Below are 24,699 nucleotides of genomic sequence, written 5' to 3' on the forward strand. Positions count from 1 at the left end.
AAGTTGAGAATAGTAGTATCTCTAGCAGTTCTTTTATTATTCAGGATTGATTTAGCTGTTCTGGGTGTGTGTGTGTTTCATATGAAGCTTAAAAATACCCAGCAAGATCTGTGAATAATTGTGTTAGAATTTTAATGGGGGTTGCATTTTGTAGATTGCTTTTGATAGGATGACCATTTTTACTATGTCCTACTGATCCATGAGCATGGGAGATCTTTCCATCTTCTGATAATCATCTTTTTTTTTTTTAATGTCTTAAAGTGTTTATCATATAATTCTTTCACTTTCTTTCTTAGAGTTACTATTGGTACGTTTGTAATTAGTATTATTCTTTGTGTAATGTTTCCTGAGAAGATATGAACAGATGTGTGTTCAGCCCAGACCGGGCACCTATGACAGACCAAAGAAACAATTCCACCCAGTCTAGTTCAGTGAACCAGTAGGGTTTTTTGTTTTGTTTGTTTTGGGAGCGGGGGTTACTAACAGGAGCATGGAGGGCTCACAGGCAGCTGTATCATGAGAAAGTTCACCCCAGCTTGTGATGACTTCAGCTGTGTTCCTGAAGTTCCTGGACAGCTTGGACACAGCTCAACAGGTGTTACTTCTGATAGAACCTTAGGGACACGGCCTTGTGAGTCTTGTAACTTTCAGGAGTTCCCAGAACCTTGTAAATTTCATCTTCTTCCTGAATTGTCTTCCTCCAGAGGCAGCGTTTCAGTTAGGACAGCACAGTAGTGCCCCTTACCATATTAAAACTGGGGTCAGTTATTCCAGGCCCACAGTTTCTACTGTGGAAGGAGGGGTAAGATCCTTGGCTTGAGAAGGGGGTACCCATGAACCTGGAAAGAACACTCTTGCATGTGATCAGGATCCTGTGTTAAGAGGAAGAAAGAAGTGTAAGACTGGCAAATGGATGCATGATGAATTAAAATTTTACCTTTGAATTGTCCAAATGAGATTTTGATTCAGAAACATGGGAAGAACATTAGAAAACAAGATAGAAGAAAAAATGTTCACCTGGCAAGTACCTAACAAAGTAGAACTAACCAAAGCTAAGATTGCACTCAAAGTCCCAGGTTCCAAGAGAAGCTTAGGAGTTTGCTCACTCTACTGTGTCACATTCAAGGGTTACTTGCAGGCCACTGTATGCAAGTCTATGAAATTCAAAAGAAGTGACACAATCAAATTCATGAGAAAAAATCTTAGAAATATAGTGAAACTCAGTTCAGAGGATTCCATATAAACAATTGATTAGTCTTTTAAAGCACTAAATTGATTCTGTTGTGTTTTTACTGTCTGTGATAAAATGGTAAATTTGTAAAATATGTTCTCTAAACGATTGGCAATGGACTAGAATTCAAATGTGTTGTTTTTTAACCAGCCTTTAAAGGCAGCGTTCAAGTGTATGTGTAGATCTGTATGCACGTCATATGGAAGGATGTGCATGTTTGTGAGCACCAGCTGCACATTTCCCTTCCACTAAACAGGCTGAGATTCTCTTACACTCACAAGACCCTAACACATCAAATTATTAAGAAAACAAGATCAAGCTGTATTAGACATGTAACTGAGGAGAGTGAAAGTCAGTGTGGGTAGGAAGACTCCCTGGACGGACATGCATCACAAGTGTTCAGAAGGCAGCTTCAAAGAAGATGCACAAAGCAGATTCAGAGAACGGAGAGTGCAGGCCTTTCCCCTGAAGTTTTATCGTAACTGTAGTTGGTCGATCCCTAAGCATAATTGCCATCATATATTCTCCTAGAGTGCAGTTAGAAGCGAGCCTTCTCTCCAAGAGCAGAAGAAAAGTGCTATGTTGGGCATCACACAGCGGCTTTGTTTTAGTGGCTTTGTGCTTTATTTAGTACAACAATGAACAATACAGCTTATAAGAATATGCTACAGCCTCTAAACTAAAAATAATGTTGATGTTGAAAAGAGAAGAAAGGCCCCTTCTTTTAAACAAGAATTAGATGTTTTAAGTATGTTTAGGTTTGCAGTATTGAGTCCACAGCCTGACCACACTGTCATACTGAGTTCCTTCTCAGATTCTGTTCTTGCCAAGTGCTGTGAGCCACCAACCATTTTCTCTCAAGTAGAAACTGGCATGGCCCGGTCATCTCACTACTGCTGTTGCTTCTCTTTGCTGTGTAGAATTAAAAGCCAGTATTTTTATAGTTAGCAAAAAGGGCTGTAGTGTTGTAGATACTACAAAAGTATATACTGTAGAAGTAGAAAAGAAGGCAAAACTTACAGATTCCTGACATTCTTATAGGAAAAACAAATTTAAATTTTACTTTTTAAATTGCTAGAGAGCAGTTAAAATGAAATGTTTAGAAATTTTAAAAACTGTGGCATTTCTTAAGATACAGATCTCAAATTACAGCAGAGTAAATTGAATTTAAGGAGAAGTTTATAAAGTTAGTACAGAGCAAGTACTGAGGCACATAGCCCTAATCCCTTTGAGAAGCTTGCCAAATTAATGGGTCAGGTCATGAAGGACTTCACACTGCTTACTAAAGTGATTTGATTTTCTCTGTAGCCCTCTGTCAAGGGGAAGCAAATGAAAGTTCTTAAGCAGAATTTTTTCAAAAGATCACTGTGTAGGCAGTATTGTTGAGGGTGGAAGGGAGAAGGAACTGGAGAGAGGGGTTGGTTTTCTGTTTCTGTTGTCTTGGCAAGATATATGGAGGACCTTCGCTAAAACAACAAAAAGTGGGGATAGAGAGGAAATAAAGAGTGAGGAATGGAATTAGTGATGTAGTGCTGTACTGGAGTGAGCTGAAGCTAGTCCTAGTGAGGATGCTGAAGCTAGTCCTCCTCAGAGACTGAGACTGAACTCTCTAGATGACTAAATAAAGAGAAACCAATCTGAGAAATGATGCTTAGTTTTAGGCATATCCCATTGGATTCATTTATCTGAAATAACCATAGATTTTTAAAGAAGAAAAGTGGTGCTTGTGTGTAATTGTAGCACTCTGGCGGCTGAGAGCCAGATTCTGAGTTTGCAGGTAGCTTGGACCGTGCATAGCATAGCAAGCTCTGTCTCACAAAGCAGATGTTGGTATTTAATGTTTTCCACTCCAAAGAATTCCTGATAATTTTGTTTGCAGTAGCCTATTTTAAGGAATTATAGTTGAGGGGCTGGAGAGATTGGTTAGGAATACTCGTTACTCTTGCAGAGGATCTGGATTTGGATCTCAAATTCACAAAGACACTCACAACAGCTACATTTCCGCTCCAAGGATTGCAACACTCTTTTCTGGTATCTCTAAGCACCAGGCAGATACATACATGCCAGCAAAACATTCACACACAAAAGTGAAAGTCTAACAGAGAATTATAGTCTAGCACAGTGGTTTTCAACCTTGCTAATGTTGTGACCCTATAATACATTTCGGGTGCTTGTCTATGGGTGTGCCTACATATGGGCAGACCTGCCTGGAGACAAATAGAGGAACAGTATCTCAGTTCCTGAGGCCATCCAAAATATGTGTTTTGTGATGGTCTTAGGCAACCCCTTGGAAAGGGTCATTCGACCTCCAGGTTGAAAACCACTGGTCCAAGGTAATCATTCTTTCTATAATTTTCTTAAATATAATGGTTACTTTAGTTAATCAAAGCACTTACTCTTAAAAATAAAAATACTCTTTGGTTCTTCTCTAGTTTATTTGCATGTATTTACAGAGATTTATTTTCAAGTGGGTTTTTGTTGGAGGTACTTAGCTGGTTGAGGTTGCAGTTCTTCCCTGGACCGGATAGCCATTTCGAGCAAGCTCTGTGCTAAAGGCTGAACTCCCTCCCCTCAACTGGGTCCCCTGCTCACTGCCTGACTTCATCTGGAGAGTGCCTTTAGATTGTAGAGTCTCCTAGCCACCCTTGATACAAGGCCTCTGACACAGCTTTCTGCTAGCTGTGCCCTCCTTGTGCTTATCTATATGCAAATCAAGCATCCTTGAAGTACCTAGTTTCTATTCTTGTAGCCCCCTAACCACTCCCCTAGGAGTATATATTCTTTGTTCTCTGGAAGTAAAGTTGGACTAGCCATCAGCTGTTCCCTGGGTGTGTGATCCCTGTAAGGTTCTCACTCCAGTCCCTCCTAACTTCCTGGGCTGCTGCAAGAGAGCCCCCAGGCAGGAGAACTACAGGTTTTCTAAGACTATGGAACAGAACTCCTTATACTATTGAAAATGGAGTAGTTTTAAAAGTTTAGCCATAGACACTAATAGGGACAGTAAATGCATAATTACAATTGGAGAGACAGCCTGCAAAGTCTAGTTCCCTCCCGCCTGGAATTGTGTGCTTAAATCATATATTTTGATGTTTGTGCTCAATATCTCAAAGTTGTTGGAGTCAGTGAAGCCTATGAGGATGCTGCCAACTGTCTGTGGTTGTTAACTAACTCCAAGCCTTGTGCGAACTGTAAGTCTCCAATACAGAAGAATGAAGGCTGCAATCACATGCAGTGCGCCAAGGTAAGATGCTAATGTGTTTCCATGTTTTGTAGTTAAAGTCTTAATTTAGTTTGTACTACAAAACAAGATGGTATTCTGCTAATAAAGCCATCAAATAAATACATAATTCTGTTCATTACTACATTGAAAACTTAAAATGCCTACAGAGATCTACTTGGCTGAAACCTTTAGGGGATTGAAAGGAAGTCTGTGTGTTCTCCTGATTTAATTGTAGAAAAAGAAGCTACTGCACTTAAAAAAAATTTCTTGGAATTAGGTTAATATTTTATTAATTCATATATGTATTTCAGTGTCTTGTTTTAAAACTGTAGAAATACTCTCATCTTTCCCTTTTTTGGAAGGACCATGTATGTTTTTTAAGTGGTGTTTTAAAACATTAAGACAATATAATTTTTTCTCATTTAAAATATGAAAAAAATTAAAATAGCTAAGACTAATAAAATATATTAACATTGCTCTAAGAATTACTTAATTTTTTTCGCCTTAAGCTGGTGATCATTTATAACTTACAAAAAAATGGAAATTACAAAATTATCTTGCAAGTTTATGTTATAGTAAAATTAATGTAAAGATATGTGCTTCTTAAAGGCAACAGTGATTCCCTACGGGGCAGAAGGGAAAAAAGCCTATTGCTATTTTCTGAGAAAATTACTCAAAAGTACTTATTAGTTCAGCTAAGGCCTAAACATAATTATTTTTTCTAATTATGCTCTCATCTCCAACTCCCTATTTGGTTTTGTCCTTAGCAAATGTGATGTAGACTTCCTAAATGTGCACAGAAGTGTACACTGACCATAAACAATCAGCAGCTGGCTGTTGAGGTAAACACCAGTATTGCCTTTCTGTCCTTCATGGCACAGTAGTGAGTACTTGATAAATACGGATTACTGGAGGAACATGTTCAAGAATTAATCAGGCTGATAATACTAAGGTACTAACTTAAGCAGATGTTGCTTGAGATTCTCTGGGATTTAAAGCAAATGTTTATTTATAAGTTCTGTAAATGTAAGAACCTTGTTCAGTGTACTGTTGAGTTGTTCAAGCTGAAAATATAAACTAAGTTGGCCATGGTAGTGCATGGCGTTAATCCCATCACTGTAGGTAGAGGCGGTTTATCTGTAAGACCAATCTGGCCTACATAACAGTCTCTAGACCACACAAGTTACACGAGACCCTGTCTCCAAAAAAACAAGAGAAAACTGAAAAGTAGTGTTCTTGTTTTTACCTAGGCAGTAACCGTAGTGCGCACGATTGAATCCTCTTCGAGTGTTTTCAAGTGTGTTTTATTAAATAACATGTCATGAAAAGGTGAATCCGCGCTGTGACACAGACAACTTCATAACCTGCCTGGGCTGTTGATGCTTCAGTGTAGGTTGTGGTTTAATAGACAGGTAGCAGTGTCTGAAATCCAGTGTGTTAAGCATTTTAAAAGAATGGCATGTTTGCTCTTCTGAAAATAAACTAATTTATTTTTTTAAAAAACACTTTTTCATTTCCCCTTAGAAAATTTTTAATTTGTTTTTTCATTTTTAATTAGAATACTGTATCACAATCCTACCCATTCTACTCCACCCCATCTCTTTTATCCTCTAGTTCCTCCATGGTTTGACAGTGGAATTCAGGAGGCCCTGGTGGCCTAAGGGATCTCCTCTAGACCCACTGAGCCTCCTCCTTCGACTCCAAGCTCCTCCTGTTGTCCCTGGTTGGACTTGTGAGTCTCTAGGAGATTTGGCCCTAATGGCTGAGGAAAGAGCTGTAGGCTGTCACGGAGGATCACCAGCTCCCTCTCCTGAGCCCCCAGGAACACCCTGACCCTGTCTAGTGACCAAGAAGACCTGCTGGCTAGCTGCTCTTAGGCACCTATCACCATCCAATGCTTCTTGAGGTCTGGTATTCAGTCGTAGGGGAATAGACAGATGGGTCAGAGAGCAAGAGTGTTTGCTGTGCAATAATGACGGCTGGGCTTCAGGGCCCAGCACCGATGGGACAAGCCAGGCTCCTTCATGTGCGCATAACTCCAGTTCCAAGGGTTCCAACATCTTCTGCCTTCTTCGCCTGCACAGAAACCAGCACCTTTACAGGCATGTGAACCCAAGCACATATACATGTGCATATACTAACACAGGTACATGTACACATTTAAATAAAACAAACCTTCTTAAAATTTATTACTCGCTCATGTAATATATCCCAACAGCAGCCTCCTGTCCCTCCACTCCTCCCAGTTACCATCTCCCACCTCCCCTCTCCCCTCTGCCCAGTGCTTCTCTGTTTCACTTTAGAAAAGAGCAGGCCTCCCAGGGATATCAACCAGACATGGCATAACAAGATGCAATAAGACTGAGCACAAACCCTCATCAAGCCTGGATGAAACAACCCAGTAGGAGGGAAAGGGTCCCAACGCTGGCAAAAGAGTCAGAGACACTCTTCCCCCATTGTTAGGAATCCTACAAACACCCCAAGCTAAATAACCACAGAATGTTTGCCAGAGGACCTGGCACTGACACATGCAAGGTCCATAGTTGCTGCTTCCCTGTCTGTGAGCCCCCGTGAGCCTTACTTAGTTGAATCAGTGGGCTGCCTTCTCCTGGTGTCTTTGACCCCTCTGGTTTCTACAACCTTCCTCCCCCCTTTTCTGAGAGACTTCCCAACCTTTGAAGGAAAGGACCCAGTGGAGATCTCCAGTTTGGGCTCTCTCTCTCTCTCTCTCTCTCTCTCTCTCTCTCTCTCTCTTTCTCTGCCTAATGTCTGCCTGTGGGTCTGCTCCCATCAGCTGCTGGAGGAAGCCTCACTGATGACAGGTGGCCTAGGCACTGATCTATGAGTATAGCAGAAGATCATTAGGAACCATTTCATTGGTTTGACGGAGTGGCAGGGAGGGAAAGGGCAGGCCTGTCAGTTCTACTGTAGGTCCCTGAGCTCTCCAGCTTCCAGTCCCTGGCCATCCAGGCAGTGTCAGGCATGAACTTCCTCCTGTGACATGAACCTCAAGTCAGACTGTTCAGTGGTTGGCCACCCCAACATGTCTGTCCATTGCCACAGCACATCTTGCAGCTAGGACAGGTTGTAGGTCAGAGTTTTTGTGACTGGGTTGGTGTCCTCGGCCCACTGCTACAAGCCTTGCATAGTTACAGAAGATGGCCAGCTCTAGTTCCAGGACCTCCATTACTAACTAGGCATCCTCATAGGTTCCAGGGAGTTTCCGCTGCAGTAGGTTTTCTTATCGTCTCCCAAATACCCCCAGTTCCTGTTGTCTCTCCCCATTCTCTTTTCCTACATCCTCCCCCATCCTGTTCCCATCCCTACCTGGCCCCAGTTCACCCACAGAATCCATTTCCCCTTCACAGAAAGGTCCATCTGTCCTCCCTGGAGCCCTCCTTGTGACTTAGCCTCTCAGGGTCTGTGGATTGTTGCATGGTCATCCTTTACTTTACAGCTAATTCCACTAAGAAATGAATATATACCATGTTTGTCTTTCTGTCTCTGGGTTACCTCACTTGGATGTAAATCTTTCATTCTTAAATCTTTTAAATTACTTACAGAAATTTCCTTCATCTGACATTATAGAAAACTAGTATTAAAACAAAAAATTATTAGCATGTAAAAGTCTTAATAAGGTTCTATATTGTGTTTTTTCTACCATAGTTGCTAATGTCTAGATGATTTATCAGCATTTTGCTATTAATTTTGAGAAATCGATAAAGCCACATCACAGGGTATTTGTATCAAAGCAAGCATAAAGTTTGCCTTTTATCAACCAAAAAAATTTAAATAAGCTTTTAAAACAAATTCACAGCTTATTGAATAAGTGCATGCTAAGTGATAAATGAATGTGAAGAGTTTAATTCATGATTCCATGACTATAAGGAGACCAAAAAAATAGTAAACAGATAGGAATATATACAAGTATTATAATTAATAAGATAGATGTGATTTTATATGTATATATTCAGATTATTTCCTGAAAATATTAACAGTGTCATCTTTTAAGTGCTTATGCAACAGTGACCCTCCCAATAGAACATTGATCATAAGAGAAAAACAGTAATAATCTTTAAGTGTTGTCTGTTTAATCAGTAATTTTAAATATAATTACTATAATCAAAGAAAATAAAAATTAGTACAAGTAGTATTTTTGGTCACAGAGAATAAATTCAAAATTAATTATGATTTATTAAAAGACCGTGGAACTCTTTAGTCTTTTAAATAATTCCAGAAAGAAATCTAAGAATTCATGGGAAATTAAAATACTACTTTATCAGAGCCTGAGTGCTATAGCTACAACCATGCAGAAATATGGATAGTCTAGATAACTTAAAACAGTGCAAAATAAACAATAAATTGAGAATGTGATTCAAATTTTTTAAAAAATAAATTAAGAAGCACCAGTAAAAACATTTTTAAGACAGAAAATAATTTTTTAAAGTAATGACCAATATAGCAAGAAATCTGCAACAAATCTTAGCTGAAGAAAAACTATCGTAAAAGAGTGGGTTAATATAATAAAGCAGGGAGTTAATATAAAAAGATTTCAAGTATACAATAAAAGGGGAAAAGAGAATTAGAGAATCAGACTATTTAATATAGAAACCAGAAGTAATCAGGAACAAGAAATGAGAAATGTTAAACCTATAAAATACAGTAATAAAATGACTGTAAGTTAAAGCTCTGTGTACTGGCTGTATAATCTGTGTACTGTGTACTGTAATCCCAGCATGCCATGCGCTAATGTAGAAGGACTATGAGTGCATGGCTTGACTAAGCTATGTAGCAAGACTCTGTCCCAGAACCAAAACAGAACTATCACTTTCACAGATGACATGATTATACCTAGAAAATCTATATGGATCAACTGAAAACCTACTCCTAGCAGTAAAAATTCAGCTTAGTAGCAACATACAAAAATAACTTGCAGAGAATAATCCTCATGCCTCCTGGCAACATCTAGAGGAAATACAGGGACCTTCTGAATCTAGGGAAAAAAAATTCAGATATATGCAAGGCTTTTGTTGGAAATGTTCTTAAATCCTCTTTAAGGCAAAAGAGATACCAAACAAGTAGAAATATAACCTCTACTTAATGTAACAAGTAGAAATATAAGCTCGTAAAAAGTGCAAACAAAAATGCCAGCAGGTTGTCTTTCTGCATCTGTGAACTTTATTCACGTGTTCCTGTGGCAGATCAAAGCTTAATTAGGAAAAATTTGAAAAACAACAGTACGAGAAAAGTAGCCTCGTAAGATAATGTGCCATGGAGCCTCAGTAGTTGAAACACTATGCTGCTGGCATGTGGATACACGGAGTGTGAAACAGAATATAAAGCAAGCCTAGGATACAGATGCATACATCGAGGTTTAGTGTGTGCTAATGACAGTGTATAACCAGTGGAGAAATAAGAAGTATTCAGTACATAGTATTAAAATAGCTAGACAGCTCTAAAATTGAGTTTATACTGCTTTCACTGAGTTTACCCAAGGTTTAAATGTTTCAAAATACCATGCAGTTTTTATTACTATTGCTCTGTAGTACAACTTGAGATCGGGGATGGAGATACCTCCAGATGATCTGTTGTTGTACAGGATTGTTTTGGAGATTCTGGGTTTTTTGTTTCTCCATATGAAGCTGAGAATCTTTTTTTCAAGGTCTGTAAAGAATTGAGTTGGTATTTTGATGGGAATTGCATTGAATCTGTAGATTACTTTTGGTAGGATGGCCATTTTCACAATGTTAATCCTACCAATCCATGAGCACGGGAGATCTTTCCATCTTCTGAGATCTTCTTCAATTTCTTTCTTCAGAGACTTGAAGTTTTTCTCAAACAGGTCTTTGACTTGCTTGGTTAGTGTCACCCCAAGGTATTTTATGTGGTTAGTGGCTATTGTGAAGGGTGTTGTTTCCCTAATTTCTTTCTCGGCCATTTTGTCTTTGGTATACAGGAGGGCTTCTGATTTTTTTGAGTTGATTTTGTATCCTGCAACTTTGCTGAAGGTGTTTATCAACTGGAGGAGTTCTCTGGTTGAATTCTTGGAGTCGCTCATATATACTATCATATCATCTGCGAATAGTGACACTTTGACCTCTTCCTTTCCGAGAGCTTTGCAGCCAGTCCTGAAGATACCTGATAAAACAGGATCAGATGAATGGGGAGGAGGTCCCCCCTATCAGTGGACTTGGCAAGGGGCACGGTGGAGGTGAGGGAGGGAGGGACTGGGAGGGAATGAGGGATCGGGACACAGCTGGGATACAGAGTTAATAAAATGTAACTGATAAGAAAAAAATAAAATTAAAAAAAAAAAAGTTTCAAAATAAATAAATGAACCCGAGGACTCCAGACTTGGAATGGGAAGATCTTTTTGACACAGAACCCATAATAATAAAAATGTGGAATTTCATATTATACTTTTATCATTATCTTCTAATTATGATCTGCTTATTGGCTGAATTTTTATTTAATATATGGAGATGTCTGCATATGTGTTTCCTTTTACAGTGCAAGTACGACTTTTGCTGGATTTGCTTAGAAGAATGGAAAAAACATAGTTCTTCCACTGGAGGTTATTACAGATGTACTCGCTATGAAGTCATTCAGCATGTAGAAGAGCAATCCAAGGAAATGACTGTGGAGGTAACATCCGCCTAAACCATAGCCTCGCCTCAGCTACTGTTGGAGGGGTTTGCGTGTCTTCTCCTGTCTTCATCGTGATAAGGCATTACACTGAATACACTTTCAAGTGCCCTTTAAACAAAAAAGCTGTACATTGGAGGCTTTTTTCTTTTTTTTTTGTTTTTGATACTTCCTTTTTTATTTTGATAAAGATATGAAAAATCCAACCGTAGCCTGCCTTTGTAAAGATTTAAAACCATTTTTAACATAATACCAGCAATATAATATTATACTATAGTGTACTTGTATCTTTTTTTTTCCAGTTAGGCCCCAGGAGGGAATTTTTTTAATGTGTTTTGCCTGGATACATGTTTGTGCACTGTGTACATGCCTGCCTGGTGCTCACAGGACCAGAAGACAGTGTTGTATCACTTAGAACTGAAGTTACAGACAGTTGTAGGTTGTCATTAGGGTCCTGGGAGTTGAGCCTGGATCCTCTGAAAAAGCAGGCAGTGCTCGTAATCACTGAGCCATCTCTCCAGCCCCCACAGTTGTCTTATTTTGCTTGTCTACTATAGCCCAGATGGAATTTTTTTTAATGTATTTTATGTATATGGGTGTTTTGCCTGTATGTATGACTATGCACCATCTGTACATACATGATTTCTGTGGTCAAGACATTGGATCCCCTAGAGCTGGAGTACAGATGGTTGTGAGCTACCATGGGGGTGCTGAGAATCAGACACAGGTCCTCTGGAAGAGCAGCCAGTGCTCTTAACCACTGAGCCACCTCTCCAGTCCCCTAGCCTAGAGAGCTTAAACAACACAAATGTTTTTCTCCATTGTGGTGACTATGAAGTCTGAGAAAAGTTCCGCCTGACTGTTTCTAACTCATCAGCCTGCCAACAGGACCCCACTTCCTGGACTTTGTCATCATGCTATCTAGGAAGTAGAGTAAGAGATCTGTGGTGTCCATTTCCATTTAGATAGATCTGTAATAACAGCCTCACTTAATCCGTCACCTCCTCATGGGTCCTGTCTCCAAATACAAGTCACATTTTGGGCTAGGGCTTCAGTGTGAATTTTGGAGGGATACAAATCTATCTAAAGCAGGAAGCACTGAAGGTGTAGAGTCAGGTGTCTATTGTTTTATCACAGAGAATACAAACTGGTACCTTCAAAATGTATTGATCATAATATTCTAGCAACAAAATCATAGATACAGCTGCATGCATTGCTACCCATTACTAATGAAATGTTAATCCCTCCAAAATAATCCCTTTAAGTCATTTATGTACTTTTGTTTCCTAGGCTGAGAAGAAACATAAACGGTTTCAGGAACTTGACAGATTTATGCACTATTACACAAGATATAAAAACCATGAGCATAGTTATCAGGTATGTCCCAAATTATTACAAATGAGCTAAAATACTCATTTTTAAATACAGAGGCTGGGTACATTTGGATCTCTGTAGGTTGAAGGCCAGCCTGGTCTGCATAGTGAATTCTAAGACATTGAGTTAGGACAGGGTCTCACTAGACCTTGCCTTAAAAAAAAAAAAAATAAAGATTTTTAAAATTGTGTATTTCTGTTCCTTTAGTTAGAACAACGCCTTCTTAAAACAGCCAAAGAAAAGATGGAACAATTGAGTAGAGCTCTCAAAGAAAGTAAGTTCTCTCTCTCAATTATGTATGTATTGTATGTGTGTCTGTATCTGTAAGTGTGTGTGTCCATATGCATGCATCTGCTAAGTCAATTCAGTGGTAGGTGGGCAGGCCCCTGAAGGAGGGCAGTGGATCCATGAGCTGCTTCTAGCACTGTCCTAAGCTCTCTTAAGCCCTGAATGCATTCAAGCAGATGATTATCATCTGCCAGGCTTCTCCTCACGCAGCCTTTGCTGTTACCCGAGAGAACCACACTAGAGTTTGACTTCCTCTGTGCCACCACTGGTGCTGTAGTGTTGGCACAGTGAATGGGTCCTGAAGGTTTTTAGGAGGAGCAAGCATACCCAGAGCTGCTCCGGACATGAAATAGAGCTTAGCAAGAATCGAGCTCAAAAAGCAAAGTTTGAGAAGGCCTAATTTTAAGATCCGAATTGAAAATTAGACATTAAATAATTCCTAACTATAGGTGGATTGTCGCTCCTCATTAGGACACTGTGTCCGTGTCTGCTACAGAGCAGAAGTTCTGATAGGCTTGTTTTTGAAGAAATCATTCTATGTATGTGGCACATTTCAAACATAAAGATGTGGTCTTCTACAATTGTCTCAGTGCATAAAATAATTTCCACTCATTTTTTTGTGAAAATAGTTTTCTAATAAGACAGTAAAAATAGTTAAACAAATTAGAGTGGAGGCAAGTGGCACTACTGACCTGGTGTCCCTGTTAATTATTGGTCTGTAGAGTATATGACTACTGTACTAATACAAACTCTGCAAATGTCCACAGTGACGCTAGAAGGAAAGTCTCACAGATGTGTGTTTGCCCATGTTTAGAACTGTGTCTGACATACAGTAGACATTCAGTACATGCAAATTATTGCTTTCACTTGTACTAGATGTTCCAAGCAGCATAGCAAAGCTGAAGATTAAAAGATAAAACACTTGAAAACTGAAAAAAAAAAAAGCTTCTTACACATCTCACATATATGAGAATGAAAGGCAAAAGGGGTGTTTGTTTCCCTTTGCTTTTTATCTCCTAGCACAGACACTACCTACCCAGAGACATGGTGTATGCAGATATATTCGGGTGTTTCGTGTCTCTTTGCACATCCATATGTAGTATGTCCCTAAAGTATGCCGAATTTGACTTTCAGCAACACTTCTATTTGGATTCTATGGTTTTTATTTCCTTTTGTTTATATGATTTTTTTTTTTACAGCTTAAAAATAAAATGTTATGATATCTAAGTGCTATTAAGACAATTCTCTCCTCCTTATTTTGCTCCATTCTTTTTTCTCACTGATGGCTTTTAGCTTTAGTTATCCAGTTGTTCCTCAGCATTTAGTATCATTTTCCTTACAATATTGCTTTTGAGGGGAAGAATTATAATCAGATTTTTTTAAGCAAGCAATTTAGCAAAGGCATTTGTACAGATTCTTCAGCAGCAAAAGGGTAAATCTGACCGTTTTTATACAGAGTGCACCCTTGGGTGACCTAGAGCTGTCCAATCATATTATAAGAACAGATTCCAGGAAAATACATACATTCATGGTTCCTGGGCTGCAGGGTCTGTGCCTTTCATGGGTGAGTTTTTATCTAGACTTTTATGTTAGTCCAAATATGTATTGGCAAAACATTTACTGTACTGAATTACTTTCTAGCTGAAGGAGGCTGTCCAGACACCACTTTCATCGAAGATGCAGTACGCGTTCTCCTAAAGACTCGACGCATCCTCAAGTGTTCTTATCCATATGGATTTTTCTTAGAACCTAAAAGCACAAAGAAAGAAATTTTTGAACTAATGCAAGTAAGATGCCATTTTAAATTGTTTTGACTTACTTTAAGTGTGAGTAGTAAAACAGTTTTGTTTTTACTTCAAAATGGCTTTAAATAAAGGAAAAATTGCCTTTGATAAAGTAAAATTTCCTTTGTTTGTAAATGTGTCAGTGTGAGTTTGAATGAGTTGCTGGCTGGGCAACATTTCCACAGCTTTAGTTTATTTCAAACTTGTTAAGGTAGAATGTGTCCTATTTCTTATTATATGAAAATGGAGGCTTTATCTTTAGAGATGAAACAAATCGCCTTGAATAGAAAGTTGATCTTTGTCGTTTTATTTTAAAAGTACAACTTAGAAAAGTTTCATATTTAAAACAAAAACTCCTAAGCCAGTCACTAACCTCCCAGCCTCACTGTTTCACCCCCTCGTTGGAAGCCATCACAGTTTTCTACTTTTAAGCTGGCCTGTACTGATTTATATTTGCATTTTTTTCAAGGCTACGGTAGTCTTGCTCTGTCTTACAGTCCCCGGCGTGTATACATAGGCTGCACCACACAGCTGAGCACAAGCTTGTGCACTGCCCCGGGTCTGCTCTGCTCGATGTTTGCTTGTTTTGTTTGTTTTCAACGCAGGCAATGACAAATTCCTTCTAAATGGTGTCTTTCTCCACTACGTGGTGATTTATACTGCTACTTGTTATAAGTGCCTTCTTGCATTTATGATGACGTAAAGAATCAGCCTTTCATAACCTGAAAAACGAACAAAGTAGAAAGCATGTTAAATAGAAAATTGCTTCAAAATTTAATTTCAGACTTCAAAAGAAAACCAGATATACTTTATATCTACTTACTAACCCATTTAGCTTGTAACTCTTGTTTCTCCTTCGTACAGACAGACCTAGAAATGGTCACTGAAGACCTTGCCCAAAAAGTCAACAGGCCTTATCTTCGTACTCCCCGCCACAAGATCATCAGGGCAGCATGCCTGGTACAGCAGAAAAGGCAAGAATTCCTGGCATCTGTAGCTCGTGGTGTTGCTCCTGCAGACTCACCGGATGCTCCCAGGCGCAGGTAAAATTTGTCCTCTGTAGAGACCTCACTGGCTTGAGCGCCCAGTGCCAGGACTGTTTTTTTTTTTTATCCAACCAGCATTTATATTCTTGGATGTTATACTTAAAATATGGATAGCTTAAAAAAAATGTTCAATTCTTTTTGATGGTATTTTCTTCCTAGTACATTTTTTTTTTCCAGAATGATTTTGTTTGCCAGTGTGCAGCTCTTCAGGGTAAATTTGTCTAGGTTATTCATAATCCAGAGTAGTCTCACATGTCATTTCAAATTTAATACATGGAGAGACTGTGGGAATGATAGTCATAAACATCTTAGGGGATAGAATTTGGAAAATTTGCCAGCCTGCTGTGTTCATATTTGTATTTTTGTGGGAGGATATGAAATTATATAGGAAGTGAGAAATCTGCTATTTGTAAGGCTACTTAAGTGATCTGAATTCATCCCTCAAATCGAAGGTGGTTTGGTTATTTTATTTCATATCATACTTCTACTGCTTTAATTAAATTACTACTACAATTAATTAAACCATTTTTATTATAATTATAACACTAGAAAGGCATTTGTCCTCGTTTGTGTATAAAAATTTATGGGCAAGTATTTTTATACTTACGAAATTAAAATGAAACCAGTCATAATACTTTTCTACAACGTGGCTCCTTTTATTTTCTCCATTATTTTTTACAAGTGTAAAGTAACTGAGAATTGAAAAAATAATGAACATAATTATATCTTAATAGTTGGATGTGCATTAGTTTGGCAAGTTATATGCAGATAAGCCTTGAAGGTAATATTCACAGGGTAGGGGTCTTGTTTTATACTCTCAGTACTGATAATTAATCAAACAGTGTGTCTAATTTCTTTGTAGCTTTGCCGGTGGAACTTGGGATTGGGAATATTTAGGATTTGCATCACCTGAGGTAATTGTTTTTCTGGTCTGGGTTTTCTTCATGTTTTTTCTTCATGCAGCCCTGCTTGCTTTTGTACCCTTATCTATTCTAAATCCTCTGAGCTCAGTGATACTCTCTCTTTCCTTTGTAGCAGAAATGTCTTGGCAGAGTCTCCATTCCACTCTCTCTTATATTAGAGTCTAACAGTGCATTCCCTTTTCACTATTAATTGCTAAGTGGATTTTAGGCAAATTTGCAGCATAAATCTTTGGAACATGTCTTCTAGTTTGTTAACAGAGAGATAAATTCTGTTTATTAGAAATGTGTATTTATACTGTTCTTTTAGTCTAAACATACTAAAAATCTAAATGAACAGTTTCTTTAGGTTACTGCCACCACTTAAGGTGAATTACTTGTCATCGTTTGCCAAGGTGAAAGAAAAACCTCACAGGAATGATGTCTCTGCAGACATGTTTTCTGCTGCCATTGAGGCTCCTAGACACTGCTTGATTTTTATTGATAAACCTTTCTCTCTTGTGGGAGGATAGACTTTCCAAACTGGGTTTCTCTGTGTAGCTCTGACTGTCCTGGAACTCACTGTGTAAACTAGGCTGGCCTCGAACTTACAGAGATCCACCTGCCTCTGCCTCTGCCTCCTGAGGGCTGGGATTAAAGGCGTGCACCACCACATGTAGCATAGAAATCTTGCAATTTCTGACTTTGACAGAGAGTGTAGAAGTCCTGAAATCTTTGGGCTCGTTAGCTTATATGCCTGTGTCTTCCATTTCTTCTTATTTCTAGCATAGTAGCTAACATGCAGTAGTGATACAGCGCTAGGAAAGCAGAGCCAGGGCTCATCTTAGGGGCCAGCCTGGTCTATAGAGCAAGGTTAGGGGCAACTGGGATGACCTCGTAAGGCTCTTGCTTCAAAGCAAATATTTGACAGATTTTTGCTTCAAATTCTGTATGTTTAACCATCTCAAGTAACTACCAACAATAAATATTTTTAAATTAGTTCTTTACAGTAGTATAGAGTATAGAAAAATGGCATGATGTTACCAAACTTCATAGATTTTAAGATTGAGTTTACATTTTTTTCACTGAAGTTAATTTTGTCATAGTCTCTTTAAATTGCTTGCCTGAATCTGACATTCTTAAACATTTGTTTCATGTTGCTTTAACAGCAATGAGCCTAATGCAAAGAGCAGAATCTTAAAACAGAAAATTCCTCCCAGCACTTTTCCCTTTGAACCTCATGGATTTTGTTGTGTTTTGTTTTTTCATCTTTTCTTGGTCTTAATATTCTGACGCCATTTGAAGCAGCCTGTCTTTTTGTATGCTCGCTTGAATATCGGAGGATTCTGAACGTGTTGCATCCTGTCAGCATGCCACTCAGGGTTTTCTGTGAGATTAGAAACAGAACAAGCATTTTTTTCTCAAATTGCAAATATGTGTATTCTATAATCCGTACAAGTGCATTACTCAGGATGGCTTTCACTGCTTTGGATCTTCTAGAAGTTAAGCATGTCCTCCTTAAGTACGAGTCTTTAGTTGAGGTAAAACTGCTGTCTGTGTCTAACACAGGTGCTGTCTGCACTAACCCTGTAAGCCATGACGACACAAAGGGAAGTCCTTAGGTCTCCAGGAAAGGAGGAAACGGTGCTTCTTCCCGGGGAGCGAGTTAAAGAACCATGTGATCCATGGGCCGCTTCACTCATTGACTTCTATCTTAACATGAGAAGGAAGTTTAATTACATTTAAGAATGGGCTAGGGATGTAGCTTAGTAGTAGTATTTGCATAGCATGCCAAAGACCCTAGGGTCAATTTCCAGCCACACAGATAGGATAGTATGGGTAGATGGATAGAGAGAGAGAGAGAGAGAGAGAGAGAGAGAGAGAGAGAGATGCGTAGATACGTAGGATTATATTGATACAGATAAGATAAATTTAGCAATATCAATAAATGTGAAAGTTTTATAATATAACCTGGGTTCTTATACTCCTAGTCCTTTCACTATAAGTACATTGAAGACTCTAAAGTAACTGCGATAAGCATTAGCCTGAGGATCGTCATGGTTAGCCCTGGAGAGTCAACAGTGATTCTCAGAAATCTGCTGCTGTACATCTGGTCTCTCTTTGACTGATATTATAACCTTTGGTAGTAACAAACCTGCTGTAAACTGTTAACGTGAATGTATGGGCACGTTTTAGTCTGTCTCCTTCCAGATGCTAAGTAGTAAATAGTCCGTCTGTTGCAGTAAAACTGGGCATTGGCTAATGAGAAACAGGAACTCTGTAATGTATTGAAAGACAGTGTGTAACATACTTCTTTGTAGTTAGGCTTGTGACTTGTGAGTTGACACGGACGTAGTAGCCACAAAGACAGCCAGTTGTCTGGCAAGTACTTAAAGTGTGTCTGTCATCTGGGTTTTCTGCCATTGTTCCTGCTACTGTTCCCTCTTCCTCCTCACTCAAACTTCTTTAAAAACTAGACCCCCCCAGAGAGCCTAACACCATTACCAGGATGGTTGTGATATCAATTGTAATTTTAGATAATAAGACCTTTGAAATAGCAGTTACATCTAGCTCTGGAGCCTACAGATATTTCAAGTAAAAGCACCGGTGACTGCTAGAAATTTTGAATTTTACTTTCTGCTTTTTTTATTTTCTTGGCTTGGCTAAACTTGAAGTTTCCTTTTCTAAAACAAATGATTTTATGGTATGTGTATAAAATCACACATTTTTTTTTCTCCTGGAGAAAAGTGTGTTTTTTGTTTTATTTGCATTTTTACAATTTGCATGCTCTCCTGTATTTTATAACCTTTGGTTTATGCAGGAATATGCTGAATTTCAGTATCGGAGGAGGCATAGACAGCAGCGCCGTCGAGGAGACGTGCACAGCCTGCTCAGTAACCCCACAGATCCAGAAGAACCAAGCGAAAGCACTTTTGGTGAGTTCCGGGGGCGGTGGGTATCATTGAGTCTCTTAGTCTCTTGAGTTGCTTTTAAAACTGGCTGTTGCCAATGTTTGTGAGGTTGTAATTTGGGTTCCCTGAAGATGTAGAGATGTCTGTATTGGCACAAGGTAAGGACAATCAGGGAATTAATAACTGAAATAGGAGTGTCCTAGATTTATTGCACATCTCTGCTGTGTCACTTAGGTCAAGGCTCTGGCCATCTGTGTCGTCAGTTACCTCATGTTAAAATGAGTGTCAGATTAGATAATGCATGTAAAACACTGTGAGTGCTCAGAAAGGGGGCGCTCTTGATACCATTAATTTATCTTTCAAGTTAAACATGCCTAGACTGTAGTATCAGTTGGACTACATATTGGTTCTTGGGGCTATTATAGTTCCAGAACTCTTTAATTTTTATTAAATCTGAAGACAGAAACACTGAAATTTATTATGACTTAGGAAGACGGAATGGGCACTAGAACATGCATTAATGAAAGTTGTGGCAGCTGCAGGCAAATTTGAGATGTGTGTACGTGGTATCTGTTATTGCTGACCATCACACAGACCTGCTGGAAATGCGGGAGACAGGCGAATACGAAGCTGAGTTTTCACAGGAGCTGAAAGAAAACCCACCAGTTTATAGGTGTGTGGAGACAACAAACTGAACTGTCTGTGCTGCCAATTGCTTCCAAGCAGAGATACCAGATGGTGGCAGCAGCCGCAGGCCTGGCACATCCGTGGTAAGCTCTGCGTCTATGAGTGTCCTGCACAGCTCCTCCCTGCGGGACTACAGCCCTGCCAGTCGTTCTGCAAACCAGGACTCTCTCCAGGTAGTTGCTGGCAGCATGGCACCATGCTTTTGCTTCTTCTCTGCTCGTTGGTTTCCTTTCTCTTCCTTCTGAGGTAGAAGTTTTATTTCAATAATAGGCTACAAAGAGGGTTCTTGTATTTCAGATTTATGTTTGCTATATTTTTCTGTTTTAGCAAAGACAAGGAGAAAATGGTAAGATTTAAATATGTAAAAATAACATGTAGAATTAGAAATAATACTATCTGATAAAGGGAGACTGGTAAATGTGGTTGGATTAAATGTATTCCTTTAGTCCCATTTTAAAATGGTCTTATTCTCTGCTGCTCAGGCTCTGAGTTCCCTGGATGAAGATGACCCCAACATACTCCTTGCCATACAGCTGTCACTGCAAGACTCTGGGCTGGCTGTCGGTGAAGACACCAGACACTTCCTTAGTAACGAAGCCTCCCTAGGAGCCATCGGCACTTCCTTACCTTCGCGGCTGGACTCAGCACCCAGGAGCACAGAGAGTCCTCGGGCTGCACTGAGCAGCTCTGAGCTGCTGGAGCTTGGTGACAGCCTCATGAGACTAGGAGCAGACAGTGACCCATTCTCAACTGACACTTTGAGTTCACGCCCTCTCAGTGAGACAAGAAGTGATTTCTGTCCCTCTTCCAGTGACCTTGACTCAGCTGGCCAGGACCCCAGTGCCAATGACAATCTTCTTGGCAATATTATGGCTTGGTTTCATGACATGAACCCTCAGAGTATCGCCCTGATTCCTCCAGCAGCAGCCACGGACATTAGTGCAGAGCCTCAGCTTCCCTCTATCGGAGGTGGGTCAGAAGATGTGAGGGACATGGAACTGGTGCCACCAGAAGAAGACTCAGTGTCCAGAGACATTGTCCATGAAGGTGTCCATGAAGGAGAAGGAGCCCAGATGGAAGAGAACAGTCCAGCCAGGGAAGAGTTGTCTCAAGCTGGTGACAGTAGTAATGAAGCAGTTGGCAGAGGGGATGGGTCAGATGCGGCCAGTCAAACCCCTCAAACCTCAAGTGACTGGCCTGAGCAAGTACATTTAGTATGAAATGCACACATTTGCTCTCCGGGTAAATCGCAGTACAGGGACCTGCTAGGTGGCGTGTGCTTTATAGAGACTTGGACTTAATCTGAACTCAGTTGTAAATCACTGACATTAGGATTGAATGCAAAAGAGTTCCCTCAGACGGTAGCTACAGTGCCGACTTTAACCTTACAGGGAGTTTCTTTTGTATTTATCCCTTTTTTAGTGACAAAAAGGAGCTGGAGAAAACGCAGTGGAAAAAGTGGGTTGGCGCCCACATTCTGAGAAAATGCAGTGCTGTCTAGCCTGGAGGTGGCAGTACTTCAGTTGACCGTTTAAATCAAAAGCTTACTCCTTACTCCTTAGATGGCTTTCCTCTTTTTTAAAAAAGTGAAAAGTTTTCTTCATTGTAGAAGTTGGGCTGGACAGTCCTGATAATGTGTCCTCAGTATCTGTGTCCTCTTCGGGAGCCTCCTTCCCCTGTCCGAGCAGTATGAGCTGAGGTATCCATGCCGCTTTCAGTGCTGCATCTACCACAGTGTGAGTGGTTTTGTTTTCACATGAATCAAAGATTCCTCCTTCTCACGTCTATTCACAGTCCAATTGTGCCAAACTCTGACTAACAAGGCATTTAGGTGTGCTGCCTCCTGGTGTGCTCCAGGGCAGTGTCGCTGTTCTCGGGAGTAAAAGTGCCACTCGGTAGCAATGACGTCCAGAACTTAATAGGCTTTTGTTGCCATGGAGACTGCATTTAAATAAATGTAGCCTGTAGCTTAAGTAAACTAAAACTAATGCTGCTGTTAAAACAGTTTATTTTAATATTAAAATACAGTTGATTAGCAACAGCGGTGCTGTATTTAAGAGACACTTTATTGGAAGTGCAATCATAGTTCTTTGTTTTCACAATTTTACAGTGCATTCTAATTATTAACGGGTGCAATTACTTTTAATGGTGTTTTATAACATAGAAAAACTGGAGTTTTCATGAGTTACAGTAAATCCCACAGTTACTAAAAAAAAAAAAAATCAATACAACATCCTACGCAACATGTTACCGTGCCTTTGCCTAACCTAAATGGATAGTTGCAGTTAAGTAAGTCAGTAATTCAAATTTCAATGTCTTTTCTGAAGTAACTATGCTATGAATTGCAAAGACCTCCATGAAACCACCCATGGCCTTGCCTTTACAGTAACTATGACAGCTAAGTGTTCAATTCGTTTGCCTAGATAGCAAATGCTGCTGTGTTTGTTTTCTTACGCAACACTCATCTGCTGTGTGAGCACTGTTTAGTATTGAAAAACTCAACCTCCTAGTTATCAGTATCTTACTGTGAAGAAATACTGGTCCTAGTTGTAATTAAGATACAAATGGTACCGTGTGTAATTAAACTAGAGTAACCTGTTGGAATGGCTCTCTCCCTGTTATTAAAGCTAGCATAACATAAGCAAAATAGATACACCGGCACTCCATGGAGTGCTTTGCCACATTGTTACCAGAAACCAAAATTTCCATACCAAGTTTGTACAGCAAAGTCCTAGGCCAGGTATAAGATTGTCTCTAATATCGAGATCCATAGTTATTATTTTTCATTACCTCTTTTTGAACCTTGCTTTTGAAATATTCATGTACTTTGATTTCATATGGCCAAGACATTGTACTTGATGATTGGTGATCACTCATGGATGTCAAGAGTCCCTAACAGTTGTTTTTCTCCAGTTATCACAGCATTGATACGAATCCCTGTTCAGGTTAGTGGAGTGAAATACCAGCTTGTCTACAGTGTGTTACTGTACATTAAACTGAAATAATACAGGAAAGGATTTTTTATTTGGATTAAAAATATGAATACCATAAAGTTTCTAGATCAGGCTGTAACTTTTCCAGTGGAATGCACTTGTATCCCTAGAGGCTGCTTGCATGGCCATAGTGAGGAGAGGACCCTGTGGAGAGGAGGCGTGCCTGTAGAGAGGAGGGCGTCTGAGGAGAGGAATCATGGCCTGTGGAGAGGAGGGGCCTGAGGAGAGGAGGCATGCCCTGAGGAGGAGGAGGAGGACTGAGGAGAGGAGGCATGCCCTGAGGAGAGGAGGGGTGCCTGTGGAGAGGAGGGACTCCTGAGGAGAGGAGTCCCGGCCTGTGGAAAGGAGGGGTGCCTGTGGAGAGGAGGCATGCCCTGTGGAGAGGAGGGCACCTGAGGAGATCCATGTGTGCTGGGCTCCTGTTCCCTGGCTTTGTGCAGTGCCTGTTGTGATGTGCTGGGTTCCTGAGTGTGAAAAACTGTTGTTATCCAGTTTGTATTTCCTTGGTACATTTTAAAAACAACACCGTCATTGACTTTCCAATTCAGTAATAAAGTCTGGCAAAGCCTATTTTGTAAACAAGTTAATTTTATAATGTAAAAAAAGAAAGTTAATCTAACCTTGACTTGTTATTTGCACTTTCATAGTCTATACTTGATACATTCCCACTTTATATACAGTAGGATTCTACAGACCTGTAGATGTTTGGCCAAATGAATGCTGTTAATAATATGTAAAATTCTTTGATTAAACATTTATTACTTAAACTATTTTCATTTTGTCTCATTAAATTATAAACGTCATTTAAAACTAATAAGGAAGCAAATTTTGCTTTATATTAATACCCTCGAATATGATGGTATTAATTTGGTTCCATCGTGTAATTGATTAGTGCCTAATATTTTTACAGTAGCTCATTTGCGAAATGTTGTATACCCCAAAGATAAATTTGATTTCACTATATGACAATGTATTAAAATTCTGAAATTAGCTAAATCTGATTTCATTTTATGACAATGTATTAAAATTGTGAATTTAGTGCTCATTTTAATTTCAGTAACTTTATGAAGAAAATGTTATGATTTCCTTGAAACCTAATAGAAATGCAGAGAAAAAGTAATATAGAACTTCAAGATCTGTTTTGTGAAATTGGGAGGAAGAACTGTATGCCCTGTGAATAAAATGTTGTGCTTCTCACCACCTCACTCTCTGCCTTCTGGTGAGCACTGCCCTTGCCACCCACCTTCAGCGCACACACGTTCAGCCTCTCTCGGGTGCTTCGCAGGCTCTGCCACAGGCTCTCTCAGCACCCTGCCATCCTGTCTGCGTCTTCCGTGTGTGGCTCTGAAACAGAAACTCCTGGTGTCCAGAGCTGAGCCCTTTCTTCAGTGTTTACCATAGCCACTAGTCTCCTCTCCGTTTTCTTTTTAGATAACCTGTTGCTTGACCCTGAGGTGAAAGACTCTGGGGAGAGCCTCTCTAGACGGGGAGACCCCGCTTCCCAAGAATCAGCGAGACCAGCCTTCGGATGCAAGCCGCAAGAGGTTTATTTCGATACACGGGTACCCGGGGCGACAAAGCCTTTCAGAAGACCTGCGCGCCCCTCGGTTGGGGTAACGG

General features: G+C 39.7%; 1 protein-coding gene across 5 annotated transcripts in view; it reads left to right on the forward strand.

Annotated features, from left to right (window-relative positions):
• The window catches only part of Ankib1 (ankyrin repeat and IBR domain containing 1), a 90,401-nt gene extending 66,555 nt beyond the window's left edge, over window positions 1-23,846 (forward strand). For 2 of the 5 annotated variants that reach the window (XM_055612579.1, XM_055612580.1), the window contains exons 11-20: window positions 4,342-4,472; window positions 10,962-11,096; window positions 12,387-12,473; window positions 12,678-12,744; window positions 14,400-14,545; window positions 15,407-15,585; window positions 16,451-16,502; window positions 19,309-19,423; window positions 20,123-20,259; window positions 20,569-23,846. In XM_055612579.1, the coding sequence (XP_055468554.1) occupies window positions 4,342-4,472; window positions 10,962-11,096; window positions 12,387-12,473; window positions 12,678-12,744; window positions 14,400-14,545; window positions 15,407-15,585; window positions 16,451-16,502; window positions 19,309-19,423; window positions 20,123-20,259; window positions 20,569-21,306 (1,787 nt within the window). In that variant the 3' untranslated portion in view covers window positions 21,307-23,846. The remainder of the gene's footprint in view (window positions 1-4,341; window positions 4,473-10,961; window positions 11,097-12,386; window positions 12,474-12,677; window positions 12,745-14,399; window positions 14,546-15,406; window positions 15,586-16,450; window positions 16,503-19,308; window positions 19,424-20,122; window positions 20,260-20,568) is intronic. The other 3 variants (XM_055612581.1, XM_055612582.1, XM_055612583.1) reach the window with 3 other exon arrangements.
• Window positions 23,847-24,699: the final 853 nt, after the last annotated feature.

This window comes from Psammomys obesus, unplaced genomic scaffold, assembly GCF_907164565.1.
Source record: "Psammomys obesus unplaced genomic scaffold, mPsaObe1.curated_primary_1811, whole genome shotgun sequence".
Lineage (NCBI taxonomy): Eukaryota > Metazoa > Chordata > Mammalia > Rodentia > Muridae > Psammomys > Psammomys obesus.